The sequence below is a fragment of the Protopterus annectens genome, chromosome 5.part1 (assembly GCF_019279795.1).
Source record: "Protopterus annectens isolate FY-2018-M chromosome 5.part1, PAN1.0, whole genome shotgun sequence".
Classification (NCBI taxonomy): Eukaryota; Metazoa; Chordata; order Ceratodontiformes; family Protopteridae; genus Protopterus; species Protopterus annectens.
In genome coordinates, this window is record NC_056736.1 from 340,462,452 (window position 1) to 340,486,754 (window position 24,303).

Here is a 24,303-nt window from a genome sequence, read left to right on the forward strand (position 1 = left end):
ATCTTTCTTTTAAAATCTCATAAAAACAGTCATGGTCATTTATTCCACATAAATATTGCTTGAAACACAAGTCATAGTTTGTGAAACATAATCCATAAACCATGAAACATAGAATATGAAACATGAAATTTAAGATTTAAATTTGAAATTTGAAACATAAAATTTAGGACTCACAGCAGAAACTTTAAATCTATGGAACTAACTTGATTTCCAATAAATATGAACACATTTCAACTCCTATTTTATCTATAATATATTGTATATTCACTATATCCTAGCTATAAATTACTAAATAATATGTACATAATTTTATTCATGATTTTATACTTGTAAAGCATGCATAGATATATGAATTCATGCATTAATCCATTACATTACCAATGAACAGAATAATAATTTCAATTTTAATGCCTGGTGGTTATGCCCCACTCACAATAGTAATTCGCCTTCCGACTAATAATGCTAATAAAATAATATTAATATAGCAATATTAGTTTAACCCAGAATCAAAAGACCCCTCAACACATATATTGACATGTTTTGAGCCAAAAAATTAATATTAATTCTCAATCACATGATAATTAACTGCAAAATTAAATAAATGTTACTAAGTATTACCTTATATGCACATGTCAGAAAAATGAAAAAGCCACAACATTTATTACCCTAAAAACAATGATCCAATTCATTTATCTCCTAAGGGCTTTCAATTTAAGTAAACTCTTGATGGACACTAATTCATTTAAGCCTGGAGGGGTATATGCTGAAGAGCGAATCTGCCACAATATCTCTTGTTCCTCTAAAAGCAATTGCCATGGACCCCCTGTGATATGTGGTTCCATCTGATATAACACTGAAAACTCAAATTCATGATCCAAATGTTGGGTAATATGCTTTGCTAATGCATTATTTGGGTCACCCTTGCTAATAGCATATAAATGCTCGTATATTCTTTTCTTAAGTGGTCTATCGGTCTTGCCGATATAAAATGCAGGGCACTGTCTACAAAGTGCCACATATACCACTCCTTTAGAGTTGCAATTATACTTCCCATTAATTGTATAAACCTTGTCTACTATTTTAATTGAAGATTTTGTGGAAATATACTTACAATAAGAGCACATGCCACATTTGCCCATTCCCAATTTTTTCTTTTCCTTTTTAAACTTGGTAGTCTCTAATAGATCTTTTAAATTAGGCCCACGTCTATATGTAAACTTAGGCTTTTCCCCAATGGCCCCAATAAGCTGTTGGTCATCGAGAAATATTCTCCAGTTTTTAACAATAATTTCTTTTATTGCTTTAAAATCCAAGCAATATGTAAAAAGGAAGGAAATATGAGCATTTTGGTCATTATTGTTGCAAGTGACCCTTGCCAGCATAATACCTCCTGAAAGTAAAGGCTGAAAATGACCAGAATCTCTCTTATGAATCACCTCTTGTCTAATTTCCTCCACAAATACATATGGGTAGCCTCTCATTAAGAACATGGATTGAATTTGTTCACATTCTTTCAGGAAGTCACCCTGATCAGACACCATTCTGGCCGCTCGGACAAACTGTCTTTAACGACACTTCTTTTTTGGTGGAGGGGGTGTGAGCTGGTAAAATGTAAATACATATTAGAAAAGGTAGACTTCCTGAAAATTGTGGATTTAAATTTATTTATCTCCTTATCCTTGCTAATCTTCACGTCCAAAAATGAAACATCATCCACTCCAATAGAATATGTAAATTCCAAAAATGTCGTCATCTTACTCATGCTCTCAATGAACGCAGGTATAATATCAAGGGGTCCTTTCCATAAAAAGAACATGTCATCTTGGTACCTAGTGTACCAAGAGACATGCTCCTGATATAGGCTATTACGGAATAGATGTTCAAATTCCCAATTAGCCAATACACTGTTGGCAAAGGTGCATCCACATGGTGACCCCATAGCTATACCGGTGGTTTGGAGGAAAATTAAATTAAAATTAAAGTTTTTAGTGTATCAAGCCTTTTCTTGTTATATTTAACTGGTTATTAATATTTTACTCCCAAGGGATGCACTTGTGGCCGACTCAGACATTATTGTTGCCTTTGAAGAGTATTTTTGTTTTTTGATGTCGATAGTAAGATTAAATCAAGAAAGATAATAGGGAGCCCTATTGTTCCCCAAGGTACAATAACTGGGCTAGACTGGAGAGAATTTATATTTCTCGGAAACATGTGCATTTATTTGAAAGCTTTGACATAGATCCAATTAACTGTATCAGATTATGCACCAATAATAACTAAGATAAAAATATATGGTAATGAAGTAAAAATGAGAACTGACACTTTCTTTCCCACCTACCTGTTAAAAAGAGAGGAATTCAAGGAATGGATAGTGGGAATTATTTGAGAGTCATTAGGAAAGATGGAAATTTCTTCAGAAGGGATAGCCAATGAGTGGGATAAAATGAAAATGGAGTTTAAAAACAGGGCAGACATAAAAGAGAAAGAGATATGATTATGGATTAATAGAATGTATTAGAGGTTCCAACAAAGATTAAAGTATTACAGTTAAGAAGAGTCTAATAGAACAAGAAAGGGAACAGCTGCAGAGTACTGTGGTTGGGGGTGGGTTTAATGTACTTCACAGGCACAAGGTACATGGTTTGATCCTAACCTTTGAAAGGGAGACTGGCTAGGCTTAAAATGGCCTGCAAAGGCAGCTAGCCTAATGTTTATCTATGAACATAAAGAGAAAATATGAAAGCATTTAAATAGCATGCATGAGTGTAGAAAGATTGCTGTTAAGCAACTATTTTTGTGATAACAGCAACAAAGCACAAAAACTTTTAGCACAGCAGCTTAGGCAGCAGAAAGTAGAAAGAGTTGTCGCAGAACTTGCATGTGACAAGAAAAATAACCAGAGATCTTACAGAGATATTACAGATATTTCAGAACTTTTATGAAAATGTGTATAAAGCAGAGGAATTTGTAAACCAAGAAAGAGCACAAACAAAATATTTGTGGAAGTCTTAATTATAATAGAGGTTCAACAACTAACAGTTAAGAGATAAGGAGATGGGATAAAAATAGTGATGTCTAATTAATTTACAAGGAAGTCTCTAGGAACAGATGGTATTTTTGGAAGTTAGGAGGGAAGAAGGTGATAAAGATGTAGAAGATTTTGTTTAATAGTATCCTAAAAGGAGGAGATGCATCAGCATCTAGGAAGAAAGCTGTGGTGGCTGTTGCTAAAATTGATAGATATGGATCATTTTGGTTTTGTGGAGTGGAGGCAAGCATTTGATGACATTAATAGAACATTAATAATCTAGAGGGAAGCAGAATGTAAGAAAATACTGCGGTTATTGGTGTGTCATGATGAAGCAAAAGCAGTTAACAGAGCAAGCTGAAATTTTATGACTTAGGCAACAGAAGCATTTGCATTCCCTGTTACAATAATAAGGTTAATTAGAAGGATATGTGAGGGATTGGAGGCAAAAAATAAAAGTGGAAGGGTTCCTCAGCAATAAGTTGTGTTTGAAAAAGAGGAACTAGAATTCCCCTTTGTATTTAGAGCCATTAGCAGAGAAAATAAGGACTCAAAAATTCAAATATATAATTGGTATGGTAATCAAGTATAGTTGGCTCTATTAGCAGAGGATATGATTTTCTACTTCATCCATCCACCCATCTTTAACCCCTTTCTCCCATTTTTGCACATGGGGTCAGGGTATCACTTCAACAGTGACAATCATCTCGAGCCAAGGTTTACTTCGCTGGGTGGCTAGCCCTGTGAATTGCTTTCTACTTGGTATATCCAGAAAAAGACATTTTTGTGTTGTGGAACACTTTCAGGCAGTTTTTATGTCTTTTCAGGATGTAAAAATAATGAAAATAAAACAAAAGCTGTACCTCTAAATTATGTACCCACACACTAATTGGTTCATTAATAACCAAATTTATGGGAACACGAGAAGATAAAGTATTTAGGAGTATGAATTAAAAACCTTCTGTTATGGTAATGAAGTATACATGGGAAGAGACTAAAAGAATAAACAGAAAAAAACTTGAAAACTGCCATGGACCAGTAAGTAAGGGATATACTTTCAAAAGGGTGTACTGTCTAGTCTCCAAATTCCTTCATTGCCTTTGCTGGATGTCCCAGCCCCCATCCTGTCAAACCTATTGAAGTAAAAATACATCAAGGAGGTCCCACCAGACCATAAAGCTTAGGATATTATTTGAGATTCTTTTGATACCAAAGAAGACTAACAGTCACAGGCTTATCTTAGATCTTGGTAGCCTAAACACTTTTATCTCACAAGAAATCTTTTGGATGGTGATGAAGCAGTCTGTCCCTCGTCACCTACCTCCACAGCAGAATCATTTAGTATTCTGGGTTGGAACCATTCATTGCAATTTCAGGGTTCTGCCTTTTGCTTTCACTTTTGCCCATAGGAATTTCACCAAATGGATGCCCATATCTCTAGCTCAATAGAAAATATTAGGTTATCAAAGTATTCCAGTATCTAGATGGTGGGTGTCTTACGGCCTTATCTTTGATTGCAATCTCAGCGCAAACTCTGAACCTCACAAAGCCACACGTAATTTTGGTGCATTCTCATGCATTCATATAGGATGTACGTGGAATGCTTCTTTATGTCAAACATTTCTGCCCCCAAGCTAGGATATTTTATTTTAAGCAAGTAGTTATTTGTATTCTGCCAGCAGTCTTGTCACTGAGCCTCAGGGCTTCTAACAGCTTCTGTTGTCACTGTCAAGTCTTTCATTAGACAGTTTGGGTCCAGTGGCCATAATATCTCAACTATCTTTCCTATTAATCTGAATTTCTAGCGCTTGTCATATGCATCTATAGTGAAGGTTGGACCTCAGTATAACTCCTCAGGCATTAGTCACTATGGAAGCATCTGGTCTAAGGCTGAGGAACACTGCAACAGGCAGACTGCCTGGTCATCTCAAAAGTGTCATCTTCATGCAAGTTTTCTTAAAACGAGATCAGTTCTGTTGACTTTATTGGCCTTTCTGGGCTGTCTCCCTCTGAGAATATCTCTGTTCAGTTGGACAGTATGGCTGCTTTGTGGTATATCACTAAACATGGAGAAATGTCTTCCAACCCTTTGCTGCAAGAGGCTGAGAGACTGTAGCAGTGTGCCATCAACTTGTACTACTTTTCTTTTTATGCGTTTATTTTTGGCATAGACAGGGAAAGCCCTAACTATGACCTATATAACCCGAATTCATTTAGCAGGTTGGACATTTGATGGCTCAGGCAGGGAGGATGGGCATGCCATCCTGAGGGTGTGGGTGCATGTCCTTGCACATACCTCACTGTTGATCCCTGGTGGATGTAATGCCTGGGGATGTTGTTCATCAGGAGCAGGGCTGTGAATGAGTTACTGTATAGGTGGGACTATATGCCAGCTAGCCAGTTGCATGCCTTTCACTGGAACAGGGTGAAAGCTTGCATGGGGCAGGACCTTGGGAACAAAAACACTCCTTGGCAGCAGTAGGACACAGCTCCAGGGTATCTCAGTCATCTCCTTATTGTAATTTTGAGAATTATGAAAAAAGTCCAAAAATACAGAACACTGAATGCTGAACATGACTGTTCTCCTGTAAAGTTGTTTTTTCAGAGCAACAAGATCCCCCCAATGTGAGATGAAACGTCTCAAATCCAAAACTTATGTATACCAATTCCAAGATCACCATACCTCAGAGAAAGGAGACTATTCTGAAAAATGGCATTCTCGAATTAAGTATAGCAGCATTCAGCATTTTTCTGTCATTTGAGCTTCTGCACCAGGCCGTACCATAACTAGTCTCTCAGTATGAAATGGTTAAAAGGCTGGCCCCGAACCTGTGTTGAAGATAGTCTCAGGAATGCTAATCTTGTTCACAGACTCATTGAACAAGGAGAGTCCCTGGAAGAAACTGACGGTCAGCTGTGGTGAGCTAAATGTGATGCAAAAACAAAACAAAAAAGTTTCACCATTTTGTGTTAGTGAAACACATCCAAGGGGAAGCTGTTTTACTGGCAGATAGACTCAGCCTCTCTCTTTTTTTTCTTGCCTCGCAAATGGTGCTGGAGTCCTACAGTGAGAATAAGGATTATTAACCTGTCTGCTCTCCTGAATACAGTGTTTGCATTTCCATCAGTTGCCAAGCACCTCAGCTTCTGTAATTCTCACTCATGAAGGTTAGGCTGAGAAAGCCCCAGATTACAAATGGCCAGATGCACTCCTTTATTCTTTCCCCATACCCTCTAATGATGAGATTTTTCAGGAATACTCACTTTCTCAAAGCCAAAATAATTTTCATAACTCTTTTCAGTCCCACACAAACCTGATTTCTCTTTTTGGGCCTTTATTTCTGCAGAAAGCATTGTCTATAGCTTTTTGAGATGTTGCTTCTTCAAACTTCAGCCGTATCCCACCCATATTTCCACTACCTTAAGCTGTCAAAGCTGGTGGAAAGAAGAGGTGACACAGAACAAACCAGTCATTTATCCAGAAAGTTGCCACAGACTTTTCGGAATCAGTCAGTTAATCTGCCTGTGCCTGTTGATTTTCCTGTTTATTCAAACTGCGGGGTATTGCTTCCAAAGTGTGGATGTCTAGAGACAGCTCAGATTTTGTGTGGACATAATTGCATTTTTTTGTAGGGATGATCAATTGTGTCAACTTTTTGCTGTATTTAAATTTGGTAAAAAGGTTTCTGACCTCATCTTGTATTCTGTCACAGTAAACATGGACATCCTGTGTTTGTGACTCCCAGTGCTAATTGTACTAGAACTACATCTACATCAACTGCTTATTCTGCAGTCCTACTCATGATGACATTTGCACTGTCACAGCCCAGTCTCCTCTTAGCTCATTTGTGAAGTAGACATTTTCAGGTCTAGGTCTTCTTTCTGCAGTGCTGCCATGACCACGCAGAAGAATTAACTAGGGAGTAGGGACTCTATCCTAGAGATTACTAAAGATGGACCACTGCTTATTGAATACAAAATTACATACTTACAGTAGTGGTAGATTTTTAAGAAGAATGTCCACCCTCAGTAATGTACTGTCCTTGCATCATCCAGCTGCAGTGTGTCTTGGCTGGAGTTCCATTCCCTGAGATCTGTATTATAATAATAATAATAATCATGATAACAATAGTAATAATAGTAAAAACAAACTTGGTGCAAGTTGAGTAAAAAAGACCTGCATCAGTGAAATACATCAAGGCACGGAAACAGCAGGATGTGGTTACAACCTAGTATTTGGAAAGCTGAAGTGCTGTGTAGATTCAGTAGTAGAATACTGTTTAAAATGATCTGCATTGACCCCCCCCCCATGCTAGAGGTACAAATATCCACTTTACTGACCACCGCAGTAGCCACCATAGTGATCACAATAGAAATCTTAATGAAATAAGAGATTTAAAAACAATTTTACAGGAGTTTTGCACCCCCCCCCAAATTAGGCTCTGTTGCACTCTGATAGTCTCCTAATATACTACCTCTGAAGTTGAAGGAATCTTTTCTCCGAGTTAGAGATCGGGGGGTGTGGACCCAAAGAGTCCCTGCATCAGGCTGTACAGTGGTACAGCCGATGACAAGAATACAATGTTTGTTATAATTTGAGATCAAGATTGTGAGCATTAGGAAGCTGTGGGTAGGGAGCTGGGCAGTGGTAGGATAAGTTAGACTTGTTAAAAATGTGGAAGCCGTAGCCTTTACTCTTTGATCTAGAGAGTAAAGCTTTGACTGTGATGCAGGCAACCTAGATTTAATTAGCTGCTCAGGCACTTGCAAGGCAGAGACAGAGGAGGGTGGGATTGAGTGGCTGTCATTAGTCTCCCCATCCTTGAGGGAAGGAGGTGATGTGACCTGCTGTGCCACTGACCCCTGCAGGAGTGTTGGTCAGTAGCAGCTAGCAGGTTTTGGGCCAGGCCACATATAAGCCAGGGAGGGCAGTTCCAAGTGTATAGTAATATGCCCTGGGAGTTAACTAGATCAACAGCTTAAGTGAAGTCACCAACCACTGCAGGGATGTGGGTTAAGCTTGAGTGTTGCACAGTGGGTAGCTAACCCTCTCCTGTATACCTGACTCTCACCGCCAAGGAAAATGAATGTACCTGCTTGGCTCCCCTCTTAGTTGGGGAATGAAGGGGCATAGGACTGTCACCCTACCCATGAAATGAATGGGACTGGCTGTTGCCCTGTTTGGTGGACTGCATGAGCTTGTTGGGTGTGGAGGCAGTATAGCTGTAGTGATGTAGAAGTAATGACTACAAAATGCTGTAGGAAGCTTTTGCAAATATAAACCCCCAAGGACATGAGTTGTTATTTTATGAGCGTAACTACAGAAAAATCACTTCAGGTAAAATGTGACATTCACTACCAAACAACATGCTAACCACATCCTGTAGTAATGCTGCAAAGCCATTATCCTTCATACTCTGTGGTATTATGGGCTTAGCAACTTAATTTATCTTTATTTTTCAGCTGAATTAGAGGAACTGCAGAAGAACTTGTTCTCGCCTAGTATTATTCAGATGTGGTATATCTCTGACTGGCAAACAATGGCTGTGCAAGACTGCCTTTATAGCTCCACTGGTAACATGATTAAGTATTCCTGTCCCTAACAAAAATGTCATGTTGTACATTGCATTAAAACCAGTCCTGTTCTGTTTTTAGGCTGCTTGGAAAAGGTATAGATGTGAACTCTCGGCACACCCTCGGTTGGACAGCACTGATGGTAGCAGCTATGAACAGAAATTACAGGTATTATTCCACGTTGAATATAATATAGACTTCCAAATTACTGTGATTCATATGAGTTTGTATCATGGTGAAATGTGATGCTATTTAAAACTGGTAACCATTTGAATGTCATGACCCACTAGAGCAAGTCCTGAAACGTGGAGACCGAATGGCTGAAAGAATGGACTTACATATACTAAGGCCTTGATGCCATTTCTTGGAATATTCCCTTTTCTCCAAGGTATGGTAATTTCAGAGTCAGTATATATAACTTTAGGGGGTGCAGGGGGACTTGTACACATACACAAAAGAAGTTTTAAGAAGAACAATTTTTGCGTTCACTTTTCTCCATGCTTTCAAATTTTTTTTTTGTTTGTTTTTTTTTTTTTTTTTTTTTTTTTTTTGTTTTTTGGCACTTTGCATTTCGAGTGTCAACATTTCAGTAGTTCCTATTTACTGGTTACTTTCTTTTTAAAATGAACTATGCTTATGGTTGCAGACTGATCATTGCCTTCATGAGCTGCTTTGTATATTCAGTCAATCATGTCCTTTACTTCCTTTTTTTTTTTTTTTTTGCTGCTGACTTTAGTCAACCTAGGTAGCAGAATTTGACTGACTACAGACTTCTAATCTGATGGGATGGGTCTTTGGCTGGGTACAGGTGTCTAGGAATACTATTTCCTTGAGATGTGAGAGTGAGACATGTTAATACCTATGTCTCTCCAACCTCATCATGTAATCTGGCATAGGCTTGTCTTCATCTTTGCCGAGCTTCTGAAACCCCCTGCCTCAGTGACCCAAGTTCATCCTGAGACCAGGTTTAAAACTATTCAAGCGGAAATCCAACTCTCTTGTAGCTAAGTCAGAATTCCGTTTCCATTACAGACTTCTAACAGTCTTGTGAGTACTGTAATTGTGGATGAGCCCCTCCCTGTCTGGGAGGCAGATTTTGCCATCAGAAGATACGTGTGTACCACTTAGCTTTTCAGTGATGGTAACTCTCTCAGCATATTCTGTTAAGAGCCTTCACCACTAAGCTGAAGCACAAGAGACATTTAGTAGCTTTATAAAGATTGCTCCAGCTGGTGGCTGCCACCAGTGTCAACTAATGTCTCTCTTTTCTCACTACTTAAAGGTAAAAGGGGTATTTCTTCAGCCTGTTAGACATGCTCACCTCTGTGCATTTGTATCATACGAGTTTTACACTGAGTTAATTATCTATGCCCTTTCATATGGGCTTCTCTTAGTTATCTTTTTCATGGTATGGGGCATCACGCATGCCTAGGCATCTTAGATATGTCAGATGCGTTTTAGTCCATTAAAAAAACATCATATCACAATATTTCATTTCTGGGTCAGGGAATCAGTTTCAAATCCCACACTTACACAAATGTTTTATAGGAGGGGTTGACACAGACAAACAACTGGTGTCAGAGCAATGGACTAAAACAAAATGCCAAGAAATGCATAATAGTATCCTTCGGGAAGACATCCACCCCTGGTAACTATCATATTGACAACACACCCCTTAGAGTTGACCAAATAGTCAGGGACTTTGGGACATACGTAGGTAGTAATCTAGCCTTTGACCATCACTTATCTAGAGTAGTGAGGAATCCATTCTATGTTGCTCAATTTATAAACAAAAGTATGGCATCTAAGTCCAAGGAAAGCATTGTTCCACTGTATTCTACATTTATCATACCTGTCATTGAGTACAATGCTCCCCTTGGTATGTACCCAACCAGGCATATCCAACAACTAGAACGTCCACAGAGGTTCCTCACTAAAAGAAAACGGGGCTAAAGTAAAATGTCCTATGCAGACTGCCTCAAGGCTCTATCCCTGTATTCTGTCTCTTACAGGCTTTTGAGGGGAGATCTATGCCTGACATACAAAGCATTATCAAATGCCAATTTGATGGACCTCCTGCATATCCGCAAAACAAACAGCACCAGAATTACCCGTTTTAAAGACTTAGACCTTGCCTGTGATATAAATAGGACCTGCTGGAGAGACAGTTATGTATCCCAGAGATTATCCCATCTCTGGAACAGGCTCCCCATCTGTGTGAAGCAGAGTTCCTTCCCTAACCCAATTCAAGTGCAACTTGGGCAGTTGGTTGGGGAACAGGAAATTCATCTTTGGTTTGGCACCTATGTCTCTAATGGACACAAGCAACCTGCATATGGTTTATCTCCCAGGCCATAGCTTGTAAATGTTTCATCTCCTAAGCCCCTGTTTACTCTTATCAAGGGTATCAGAACTTGTCAGAGATTTGGGGTGCATGGCTAGGCTTAAAAAGGCCCTTGTGGTCGTTAGCCTAGTAAACACATATGAACTTAAAATCAAGAGTTTGGTCACAGTAGTTGTCACTCATTTGTATGTACTGAATGATTTTTTTTCACCACTTTCTGTACCAGTTGCTCTTCACTCAGCAGGCCTCCATCATAGATGCTGGATTGTACTGTTATAATTCAAGAGTCTTATGCATGTTTCTCAGGCTATATTGGATTTCCAAAATAATCCAAATTTTCCCATTCACTGAGTCACTTTAAACTTCTTAAGGGTACACGGTATTCTCCCATTGCTTAGGACATTGATGCGGATAAGCTTTTGAATTCTACACTGGACAGTCTGGAATTAGTAGCCTAAGGTTCTGATAAGTGTGTCACAAAATCATCGTTTCACAGATGAGGAGCTCACACAGGAAAGAGTCAGCCAGGTGTCTGCATAGAGAGAGCACACTTTCCTGTATCTGTTGGCTTAGACCAGAAGCACAGAGCTTTCATTTTTCTGTCCCTAGAGGGAGACAAAAAACTACAGCCTTTTAATACCGTATGATTAATTTAAAATGCTTATTTGTCTTAATCAGTCTTCTTTAAAGGATCATAATAAAGGTGAAAAAAGATGAACCTTTTTGTTTGGTTTATTGGATTTGGCCAGAAATATGTCTCTCTATCTTCAGTTCTGTGAAGGCTTCCCACTCCTAGTGCACTTTGGGACAGCTGGAAAATGCATTCATCTAGTCATATTTTATATGAGGGTCCACATTAAGGTGGCAGAAGGCTAGACATAAAACATGTCTGGTCAGACAGCCCTGGCTACTGCTGAGGATACCATAAGAAAAATCCTGATCCGATGTTGTCTACGTCTGGTTTCAACCCGTGGGACTCAGAACCGACACTGGCCAGTTCAAAAGCCTTTACCCCATGTTAGCTCTGCCTCCATTACCCATAACCCCTGCTCCTCCGTTAGCGTCCTAGATTTAATTTTCCACCATTCGTGTCTGCAGCTTGGTTTTTGGCTCCGCTTGGAAGTTAGAGTAGGATTGGTGAGATCCTTCTTCCCTTACACCATACAGTAGTACATAGCTTTTTTCTGTTAGGTTTAGGTAGTTTTGAGATAATTTGTTAGGGCTAGGTAGCTTAGATTATTTTCTCTCTTTCCCCATCCCTCCCTTTTCACCCCTTAGGCATTCCACTGCATTACTGTTGTTCCTGGGCTTGAGTCTCTTGTTTGTGTGTGTGTTTGTATTGTGATAGGCCGATGGATAAAGGGTTAAAAAAGTGCATTTTCGGCGGGCACAAATTGCACTCCCAAGATGCACAAACTTAAATGTTTCTGCTGTCTAGGCCTAGAGAATTTGGACTCCAGTTGTTCCCACCTTTGAGAGCTTCGACTTGTGCACTCTTTTGATCACAAGGCCAAGCTTATGTTGAAAGAGCTTTTACTCTCTAGCTCCTCAGGTTTTGTTTCTGCTTCCAGGACTTCTCCCCCAGAGTCTAAGAGTGGGTCTGAGAAGCCTCAGCTGTGAGACTCTAGGCATACTAAGAGGGAGAGCAACAGGTCCTCTTCGGCCTCCACATCTGGCCTGGGTCCCTTGGGTTCTCTGAGTTCAAAGGTCCTTCACCTTTTAGCCTCCCCAGCAGCATCAACACCAGCATTGGAGCCGATCATCTTTGGCTGTGAAAACAACTAAAATGACATTTCTGAGAGTATTCCGAACCCCTTCCTGGTCAGAGGGACAACTTCAGGCAGGATAGCATCCCCATTTTCCCATTGTACTACTCCTCTTCGATCTCTGGATTCCTCCCTGTCTCCACCCAGATTCATAGCCTCCCTGGTTCTGATCCAGCATGCAGGGTCCTCTTCCCATAGACACCCAAAAACCATCCTCTGTGGCCTCGTTTGTCTGGTCATTGAGGTTGGTGGGCAGCATCAAACATACTTATCTGGAGCAGTTGATGAGGTCATTTTTGCAGCCACACATGCAATTAGGGCTTATCCTCTTGAGTTCAGTTCCAACACCAGGACCCTCAGCTCCATCATTCCGGTTTCCTCCCTTGGTCCTGCGGCTCAGAACCAGTCGGGTTTTCACCCTCTGGATCAGATCTGACAGCCTGGCCATCTTCAGCTCCATCCTGTTATTTAGTAGCCTCAACCCTGACTTGTTCAGGGTTGTCGGCACCACTGAGCCATGGCGTTGAAGCTGGAGTGTTTGGGTCAGGGTTGACAGTTTCTGCTTCAGGATCATCACTCCTTCTCAGAGCTTCAGCTTTAGTCAGCTCTGCTCCAATCATAATGTTGGGTCTAGACAAGGCTACCTCAGGTTCAGGGCAGTCTGTGGTACTGTTGGACCCAAGAGGCCCGCCTCCTGCTCAACCCTTGACATTGTTGAGAGGATGTTCTCTTCTTGTGAAAATGATCGGATGTCTCCTGCTGGCACCACCTCCCAGTTTTCATCTTTTCCTCTGGCCAGTCATCAGTCTGCCCCAAGACATCCTGTGTCAAACCAGTCTCCAGTTCCCCCTTGGTGGGTCTGCCCGACTCCTTCCCCTCTTCTGCAGCTTCATCAGAGCAGGTGTTTTTTGTAGAAGAGAAAGTGCAAGAGGAAGTACTTGAATTCCCTGGAGGGGTCCCTCACTGAGGATGCTGACCTCGAAGAAGGAGAGTATTTCCCCAAATCTCAGCATGATGACACTTCCTTTGTTGATTTGTTGGAGCTACTTTGCCAGCAAGGGGGCTGGACAACTGAAGCTCCCTTTCTGGAGGAGTCAGTTTTTCTGGAGGCCTTTTTCACAGGCCTGTCTGTGCCTTGGGTTGTTCCCCTCCAGATACCCCTATAGACCTGGTATCCCAGAGGGCATGGAAGGAACCCAACACAATAATAGGAAGCCAGACAAAGTTCTTGCTCCCCCCCAAGATCGGCCTCATTGGAGTAAAGACCCAGCCTCCGATGCCACTTCACTATGCTTTTTGCCTCCTACAAAGCCTAGGGTTTACAGTGAATTTCCAAAAATCCTTTCTAACTCCATCTCAGGATCATGTTTTTTTTGGGTGCGGGATGCAGACCATTTGTATGCCGGCATGATTGACACCTCCCAAGGCTTTAACTCTAATTGCATTTTTTCAACCCCTTCTTCCTCTCGACTCAGTTATAGCCAGGGAGTTTCTAAGGGCTCTGGTGTACATGGCTTCCACCATTCTTATGCTTCGTTTTTCCAGACTTCATTTGAGAAAGCTAAATGGTTCCTAAAGTCAGTGTCAGTCTGGTTTCAACATTCTCATCCTTTGGACATTCCAATTCCTCTTCTTCCATGCTTCAAGCTAAAACTTCAGTGGTGGAGTCATGAACTGTCCCTCAATGCAGAGCTTCCTTTTCAGCCTGCAGTTCCCTGCTCAGAAACTCTTTTCAGTTGGATGCCTCAGATGCAGGGCGGGGAGCTTCTATCAGCCCTCTAAAATTTCAGGGCTTTTGGTCCCTTCATCAACATCAAAGAGATGACAGCTGGCTCCTCAGGCCTTCCATTCTGTATTCCTTCCAGGGCCCCTCAAAATCTTTACAGACAATACTGCAGTGATGTGGCACATCAACAAGCAAGGTGGGACATAGTCTTACCTCTTTTACAGACTAGCTCTTCGGGTTTGGGATGTATCAGTTGACTCATTCCTTCAGATCAGAACATTGTGGCAAACTGTCTAAGCAGGTTCATAACACAGACTTATGAATGGATGCTTCACAGAGGTGTGTTTCTGGACATTGTCCACCAGTGGGGTACTCCTCAGATAGACCTTTTTGCCTGCCCTCTGAACAGACAACCTCCACTCTTTGCACCAGAGTCCCATGTCCTGTAACTTGGAAGGTGGACGCCCTATCTTTTTCTTGGAAGGGTATGGGTCTTCATGCCTTCCCTCCCCTTCCTGTCATACAGAGGGTCCTGTTCAAGATAGAACAAGATTCTCCCAAAATCTTGTTCGTGATTCCATTTTGTTCCAGACAGCATTGGATCTCACTTCTTCACATCTATTCCTACTATCCCCTCTACCACACCCTATCCTTCTCTACTTGTACTATCCTACTCCTTCACCAGTATAATCTGTTACCATATTTCATGATCTCTAGAATATTAATAATTGTTATGATAATCATCTATTATGTAAATAATGCTGCATCTTCCTGTTATCAGGCGTTCCATATAATTTATGCTTGAACACTATGACTTTATGTCTGTTGAGTTTTTATTTGGACAAACTAATGTATAGTTTTTCAAATTTTGTGTTTGAATGTTATGACTTTATTATGTCTGTTTAGCTCTCATTCTGACAAACTAATGTGTTGATATGAAGTTGTTCAATCTCGCCGTTCATTCTTCACTGATGGGTTCGGAGCTGATTCATCGGCTCCAACATGGCCGTTAGCAAAGCTCAAGGTTTACCAGTAGCTCGAGACCAAGCCCTTTATCCCATGATGCACTGCTGGAATTACCCCAGATGTAGTTTGCCACGGCACGGATCTCAGGGGTTCCAGTTCGCTCAAGCCTTTTTTGACACAAAATCACTATTTGCAAGTCTTTTTCAAAACTTCTTTATCTCAACCTTCCACCTCTTGGGTGTCTCCGCCCTTCGATGAGCTCATGCAGCTGGCTCTCGAAGGGTGTGGGATCCACCGGAGTCCATGGAGCCTGTCCCTTGGAGGCCCGACAAGTTCATTTCTGGCCCCGTCGATAAAGATTTTTTGTCCAAGGGAGTCCCTGTTGATGCCATGGTAATGGCGGTGGCCATCAAGAAGGAAATGTCTGAGACTTCCTCGACCATCCTTCCTCTTAACAGAGAGCCCAGGATCATGGATCGATATGGGAAACGCTTGTTTAGTTCAGCGACTTTTACACTCCAATCCCTGAACTGTTTGACCCACTTCAGCAGACTGAAAAGAGATCTCCTTAAGGAGTTGGGAGATACTCTTCAGGGTACTGTAGCTGCAGGGACTTCAGACAAAGTTGCCGCCCAGCTCGCTACCCTAAACTCCATCGTGAACTCGTCCATGCGTCTCATATATGCAGCTGATGGGACGAGTAGAGTAGCATGTACAGGAGTTGCGCTAAGACGACATTCCTGGATGTGCTTGTGTTCCTTCGCGGAGCCCTTTAAGTCTTCATTTGTCGCCACCCCGTTTGATGGCTCATTTCTCTTTGAGCCCAAAGTGAAGAAAACTCTTACCAGGTGTGAGCAGGAGGGAAAGACTCTGTCTGCCGTTGGAGTCCGTTTCTCCACCCCTACTCGGCCTTACCCCAAAGGCCAATGGGGAGGGAAAATGTGGTTCCGAAAAGCCCAAGGAGCCTTTTAGGACACACATGGTCAACCCCCCTCTAGGGCCAGTGGAGGGGGTAACAATGGAAGATGCCACCCTCGCGGCAGAGGGGGGTCCGCAACACCAGGGTGACAGAGATCACTTCTCTGGTCAACCCTATCAGTGCTCCTGAAGGGAGACCCGACTGTCCTGCTCTGGAGGCAGTCAAGGGTCGCTTGTCTTTATACCCAGACACCTGGCAAGATGTAAAAAAACAACAGCTGGGTACAAAGCATTATTTCCAGAGGGTATTTCATACCATTCTTCACCCAGCCTATGCCCCCAAGGAGAATCCTGGACGTTCCACCCAGTTACAGGGAACAAGTAACTATAGAGGTTCGCAAGTTGTTAGAAAAAAGAGTCATCCAGCCAGTCCCAGCAGACAAAATAAGATCCAGAACTTACTCAAGATTCTTTTTGGTTCCAAAGAAGACAGGGGGACTGGAGACCTATTTTGGACCTCAACAGACTCAACCAATTTGTAAAGAAAGAGAAGTTCCGGATGGTCACACTTCAGTCAATACTTCCTTTTTTAGGGAAAGACAATTGGATGTGCTGGATAGATCTCAAGGATGCGTACTACCACATAAAAATGGCCAGGCCATCCAGAGATCATTTGTGTTTCTGGCTGGAAGCCAGTCATTATCTGTTTCGAGCCCTGCCCTTTCGTCTCACTACGGCCCCCAAAGTGTTCAGCAAATGCATGGCAGTGGTCACGGCTCATCTGAGGCGTCTAGGATTCCAGGTGTTTCCGTATCTAGACGATTGGCTCTTTACCTCCACCACTAGATGATTGGCTCTTTACCTCCACCACCAGGCATCAACTTACTCAAGCAAGAGAATACACTCTGGCACTCTGCCATCACCTAGGTATTACAATCAACTCAAAAATCTGCCTTGTCGCCATCGCAGCATATTGTCTTTATAGGAGCAGAGTTAGACACTTCAACCACCACTCTACGACTACCAACCGAGAGGGTTTTTCTCCTTTGCCAGCATGTCAACTCACTAGTGTCAAAGGACAGAGCACCAGCCGCAGAAGTCTTAAAAGTGTTAGGTTTGATGGCTGCAGCGATCTTGGCCATACCATTAGCAAGGATGCATATGCTGATTCTTCAGTGGCTGCTGTTCACCCAATGGTCCTATCAGAAACTTCCAATGAGTCATATGATTTTGATTACAAACTCTTGCAAGAGAGATCACCAGTGGTGGTTGACGTCTCTTCATGTAACCATAGGACGTCCCTTTGTTCTACCCCCTGCAGTAGCCACTGTGACCACGGACGCTTCCCTGATAGGGGTGGGGTATTTTCAGGGAATGACCGCCCAAGGCACATGGATGGATGAAGAATCACACCTGCATATCAGTGTCCTGGAGATGAGAGCAGTACTTCTGGCATTGCAGTACTTTCAGGACTCTCTTCCTCTAGGGACGATTGCAATTCAGTCAGACAACATGTCGGTAGTCTGGTATTTGAACAAATAAGGCGGGACCAAGTCTTTGCCAAGAAGCCCTCAGAGTTTGGCAGTGGGCTGTCTCCTCCCAGCGCTTTCTGTTGGCAATGCACATCCTGAGGAGATCCAACGTGATAGCAGACAAACTGAACAGGGCAATTCTGCTGCCACACGAGTGGTCCCTCAAACAAGAGATTGTGGACAGGATTTTCCACAAATGGGGCCAGCCTTGCTGCGATCTTTTTGCCATTTATGTCAACACGAAATGCAGAAGCTATTTTTCCCCGATTCCCCCTCCGGGACAACCCCCGAGAGATGCACTCGTACACGATTGACCCCCAGGTCTCCTCTATGCATTCCCTCCAATCCCTCTTATACCCAGACTTCTACAGAAAGCAATGTTGCTGGGACGGGCTTTCATCCTCATAGCCCCACATTGGCCTCGGCAGATTTGGTTCCCATTTCTTCATCATCTATTGGAGGATCCATGGATTCTGGACCCAGTTCCAGACCTTCTGACACATTCGTCGGAGGACCTCCATCCCTCATTGCAGTCACTGAAGCTCACAGCTTGGCTGCTCCAGTTGCCATCATAGCCAGGCTTCATGATCTGTCTAATGAGACAAGACAGATCCTCTTGTCTCATAAGCCGTCCACCAGGAGGCTGTATCTTAGTAAGTGGAAGAGATTTTCCATATGGGCTTCTAAGCAGAACATTGATCCTTATCAAGCCCCTTTGCCGTCCATTTTAGAATTTTTGACTATGATTTTTAATGAATGAGCTGCAGCTGCTGCAGTTCAGGTACAGTTGGCTGCTATATTTCACTTTCATCTTTGAGTGAATGGGCTAAACATAATGTCCCACAAGTTGTCCAAGGCCTTTCTCAAAGGGACCTTCCACATGAGGTCTCCAGTGAAAACTCCTTATTCTCCTTGGAATCAAAACTTTATGCTATCTCGCATGATTCTTCCCCTATTTGAACCAGCATAATCTTGTGATCTCAAATTTGTATAATGGAAAACCATATTTCTGGTGGCTATTACTTCTGCCTGCAGAATGTCAGAACTTCAAGCCTTATCTATCAGCCCTCCTTATTTGATTTTTCATGCTGATAAGAGTATCTCTTAGGACAAACCCCTCCTTTTTGCCCAAAGTTTGTTCTGAATCCAATATCAACCAAGTCATTGAGTTGCCAGTCTTCTTCCCTAACCATCCCAACAAATTAGAGTACATGCTGCACAAACTTGACGTTCACAGACAGCTCAGATATTATTTGGACAGAACAAAAGATGTTAGAAAATCAGACCAGCTCTTTGTGTCTTTCTCTGAAGCCAGAAAAGTTAGACCAGTGGCTAAAATAACACTTTCAAAATGGCTATCTGATTGTATCACTTTTGTTTATTCAGCTGCTAATATGCCCTTACTACACAAGATTAAAGCTCATTCTACCAGAGCAGTTTCTACATCTTCTGCATTTCAAGCCAAATTACCCCTTGATAATATTTGTGCTGCAGCCACTTGGTCTAAACCTCATACCTTTATCACTCATTACAAAGTTGATAAGGCCTCTAGGAACAGGGCTTCCTTTGGGTCTACGGTCCTGAAGAATGTACTCCCATGAGCCACCCGAGATTCAGGGAGCTAGGTACGCTACCCATCAGTGAAGAATGAATGGCGAGATTGAGCAACTTCACATTAAGAAGTTACGTACTCACCACAACGTTCCATGTGAGTTGTTCCATCTCGCCTTCATTCTTACGTCCCTAACTCCATTCTCCACCTGGCTGATAGTTGACCTAGAGGCTGATCTCATCCTACTTATTCAATCCTTCTCTCTCTTGGGAGAGTAGTTCTCTCACAGGGGTATGGTACACGCAGCAAACAAAGTTCTGCGGTAATTCCAGCAGTGCATCATGAAATAAGGGGCTTGGTCTTGAGCTGCTGGTAAACCTTGAGCTTTGCTAACGGCCGTGTTGGAGCCGATGGATCGGCTCCGAACACATCAGTGAAGAATGAAGGCGAGGTGGAACAACTCACATAGAACGTTATGGTGAGTACATAACTTCTTATTTTCATATTTGTGGTTGAATGTTATGACTTTATTATGTCTGTCTAGTTTTTCATTCAGTCAGCCATATACATCTCCCTGGGACTCCACTAAAAATGGGTACCCCATGACCCAGTCAGACTTTCCTGGTAAACAAATGCTAAATAAATAATAAATAAATTCTGCACTTGGCCAAGGGCAGTCATCACAAGTTACCTCAAGGGGTGGACCTACTCACACAAGACCAGGGGACTCTCATCCATCCCCACTTTTCCACTCTTCAATTGACACTATGATAGTGTTTTGATCCCTTTTAGGCAACTTTTTACAGAGGAAGTGCTTTGGGTTCTGCAGGAGGCCAGGAAACCCACTAACAGGAAATCTTGTTTGTCCAAATGAAAGATTTTTTTTGTTTAGTGTCTTTCTGCTAACATAGATCCACCTTCTTTGGAAGTTTCTTTGGATGTCCTTCTATTCTTATGTTGCAGTATTCTTAACATGACGGATTTACTGCCAAAGATATTCCAGTATGCAAAAGACTTTAACCACTGCAAGGTACATGGGATATCGCATGTAGGGCAGCAGCTGGCGTCGACTATAAAAGTGACGTCCGCACATACCATCCTCAGAACTTCTCAGCCGCAAGTCCGAACACCATCTACGATCATCATTCTGATAGTCCGAGTTGTTTGCTGGATAGAAGAGTTTCAGATAAGTGCTCTGTTGGGGTTTTTATTTTTATTTTGCTACTGTTTTTTTGCTATGAGGTTATATGTCATCCAAAAAATGGCAAATGCCAGTTTAGAAGACAAATTCCACATAAAGCCAGCCACGATCATTGTCTCTTCTGCTTAGGGCCCAACTACGGCCATACATCATGCTCTATTTGTAAAGCTTTCATCCCTAAGACCTTACATTGCCTCCTTTCCTCTCTGAATATTTATCTTAAGAATCAGAGACAAAAAAGGTTAGCATGCAACAATAATGGAGGGTACGTTGGGGGCTTCTGCTGAGCCTGATATGAAGAAGGCTAAGAAAGCTAGGCTTGAAGCTTCAGCTGCACCTCCCATTCCAGGCATCTCTATCAAGGCAGATGGAGCCCTGGACACCCATCCAGATGTCAGCTTAGATTCTAAGGTGGGTACCACTTCGCTTGCAAGGGATCCTGCCATCGGCATGTCCATGGAGGCTTTGCAGATGTCCGCATTGGATGAGCAGGGGGTAATGAGGTTCATCATTTCTGAAGGCAAATCTTATTAAGGGAAGATGTTCTGACAAACATCATTGAATGTAGGCCTACGTCCGGTCCCTCTACTTTTCACAGGGCTGATGTTTCTTTGAAAAAGAAGCAGAAAACCAAACATGTTTCTGCTCCTCAGGACCAACCTTCTGATTGGCAAGCTTTCACACAAGGCTTGTTTAATGCCTTTCTGGCCCTTAAACCTCCTTCGGGGGTTTCCCCTTCCTAGCTCTCTTACCTCTTCACCACAGAGTGCAGGATTCTTCTGAAGAGGAGGAGTTATCAGAGGATGAATCCATGGCCTATTCTGGTCAGATAACCTCCCCACTGGAGTATGCCTGCCCTGAGGAAGTGTCCAATGACACAGTCTCTCCTTTGGGGAGACCATTTCCAGGATGAGGGAGTATTTTAAGTGGGACTGCCCTCAGGTTTCTGAGGTACAGAAAAGGTGCTATGACTTGCTTCATATGGATTCTCCTCCTTCTGCTGTGCCTCCGGTTCTGCCAGCTTTTCTTGATGCTTTTTCTTTTACATCAAATAATCTGGACTCTCAATTCTCTGCCCCTAAAAGGCCAGATAGATTCTGTAAAGTTCCAGAGGACTGTAAATTTCTTTATAAATGTCCATCAGCAGATCCAGTGACTGTTTTTGTGGCTGTTGATAAACCTGCTAGACTATTGCCATCCACATCTCTTCTCTCTTCAGATAGAGAGAGTATGATGCAGCTGAGGCATCTACTAGGGTGGCTGCATTTGGCCCTTTTCTGCAAAGATATTCTTGGTTGAGGCATCAACCACTCTCTGATGACTTTAAGGCTGAATTACTGGACACTCCCTTAGATAATAAAGCTTTGTTTGGGGCTGCAACAGCAGACTTGTTCAAGTCCTTGCAGGAGAAAGGCAAAGAATCACAAGACCTAAAACACATGTTTGTGTCTCTGGTTCTTAAATTCCAAAGGAATTACCCAGCTAAAACTCTTGTTTGTTAGGAAACAGTCTCGTACTCCTCCTTCCAGAAGTAAGAGGGATGTTAGGAAACCTACCGCTTCAAAATCCTCTGTCTACTCCTGCACAAAAACAGTGTTTTCCAGACAAGCCAGGTCGTCTGTATGACTATCAACCTTTTCTCAGCCATTTTCCTCTCTCTCTCTCTCTGTGCCTTCCATAGTCCCTTCCAGTCGGGGAGCAAATTACTCAAGATTCATGGGTCTTTTCCATTGTCCACAAAGGGTATTTAATGGTGTGGGAGGCTCTTCCACCTTTCATGGATTTTCCTCAGTCACCTTAAGAGCAACTACAGTTTTCTTCCAGAGGTGCTCCAAGTACTGAAATCCAAGAGAGCTATTCAAGAAGTTCTGCTGCACCAAAGAGGAATGGATTTCTACTCCAGGATGTTTCTTGTTCCCAGAAAAGATTGTCCTTGGAGAACCATTATGGAACTTTCACATCTCAACACCTTCTTAAAGGTCCCAGCCTTCTGGATGCCTACTCTGCCTATTTTGTTTCCTGTCATCCTTCCACAAGCTTTTATGGTATCCCTGGGCATCAGAGGTGCTTACCTTCACATTCCTATAAACCTCCTTTACAGGAAATATTTGTGTTTTTCTGTTGCTTCATCACATTTTCAGTTCTCTGTTTTGCCCTTTGGTCTCTGGTCACTGGTATTACAAAATGCTTGGCTCCTGTGATAGCTTATTGCAGACTACATGGTGTACAGATCTGTCTATATCTGGACAATCTCCTGCTCCAGGCACTCCTTCTAGAGACCTTGCAACAGAATCTTTGTTTCACTATTTCTCTTCTTTAGAGGCTGGGTTTCACAGTAAACTTCTGAGAATCCTTTCTCATACCTTCACAAGACCACATCTTCCTGGGATGCAGAATCCAGACAGATTGAATGCTGACCTCCCTGCCTCCTCAGAAAATTCATGCTCTAACCAAATTCTTCCAAGACCTCCTCCCTCTGCAGTTTCATATAGCCATGGAGTTTCTCCACCTTCTAGGGTTCATGGCATCCACCATCCCCATGTTACCTCTGGCCAAACCTCTGATGAGGAAATTTCAATGGTATCTGAAGTCAGTTTGGAGCCAACATGCACGCCCTTTGGACTTTATCCCTCTTCTTCCTTGTCTGAAGAGAGAACTTTGTTGGTGTATTCAGCAAATTTTCGTGAACCCAGGCCTTCCCCTGCATCCTCCTTTCCAAAATCAGGAATTGTTCACCGACACCTCAGACATGGGTTGGGGGGGCAGCCTTTGCATTCTGGAAGGTTCAAGGCCTTTGATCCCCTTCTCAAAGGAAGAAGCATAAAAACATGAAAGGCATGATATCCCTGCTCTTGGCTCTACAAACCTTTCACTATTTTATTCATCCAGGCCCTTTAAAATGTTTACAGACAACACCACAGTTCTTTGGTATGTAAGCAAATGGGGGGGGGGGGGTGACAAAGTCATACCTTCTGTGTAGGCTAGCCCTCATGGCATGGGAGCTGGCTACTCAGTATCAGGTCTCTCTTCAGGCAGTGTACATCTCCTCCAATCAGAATGTAGTGGCAAACACTCTGAGCAGGTCCATGCCTCAGTACTACAAATGGATGCCTCACAGGGATGTGTTTCCAAACATTCTCCACTGGTGAGGTATTCTCCAAGTAGATATTTTTGCCTCCCCTCTGAACAGACAACTTCCAAAATTTTGTGCCAGAGTTCCAGACCCTCTGGTATGGAAGGTGGATGGCCCTTTCCTTCTCATGGAAGGGGATGGTTCTCTATGCATCCCCCCTTCCCTCTTATTCTGAAAGTTATGTTGAAAATTCAGCAGGACAAACCAAAAATCTTGCTGGTGACTCCATTTTGACCAAGACAGCATTGGTTCCCTCTTCTGCATTTAGCTAAGGGAAATCGTCACAAGTTACCTCACAGTGTGGATCTTCTCACACAGGAGAAGGGATCCCCAATTCACCCACATCTGTCATACTACATCTGACACTATGGGGGATAGGCTTCTGATTCCTGTCAGATACCTCTTTTCAGAGGACATGCTTAAGGTTCTGCAGGAGGCCAGAAAACCCAATACTAGGAAGTCCTACTTATTAAAATGGAAGAGGTTTTCCATCAGCTATCTTTCTTGTAAACTGTACCCACTTTCTGTGGCTATACCCCTAGTTTTATCTTACTTGTTTGACC

General features: G+C 42.5%; 1 protein-coding gene across 1 annotated transcript in view; it reads left to right on the top strand.

The window, feature by feature from the left end:
- The window catches only part of CLPB (caseinolytic mitochondrial matrix peptidase chaperone subunit B), a 2,847,862-nt gene that overhangs the window by 395,076 nt on the left and 2,428,483 nt on the right, over window positions 1-24,303 (top strand). The window contains exon 3 of the mRNA XM_044073023.1: window positions 8,684-8,770. Coding sequence (XP_043928958.1) covers window positions 8,684-8,770 — 87 coding nt within the window. The remainder of the gene's footprint in view (window positions 1-8,683; window positions 8,771-24,303) is intronic.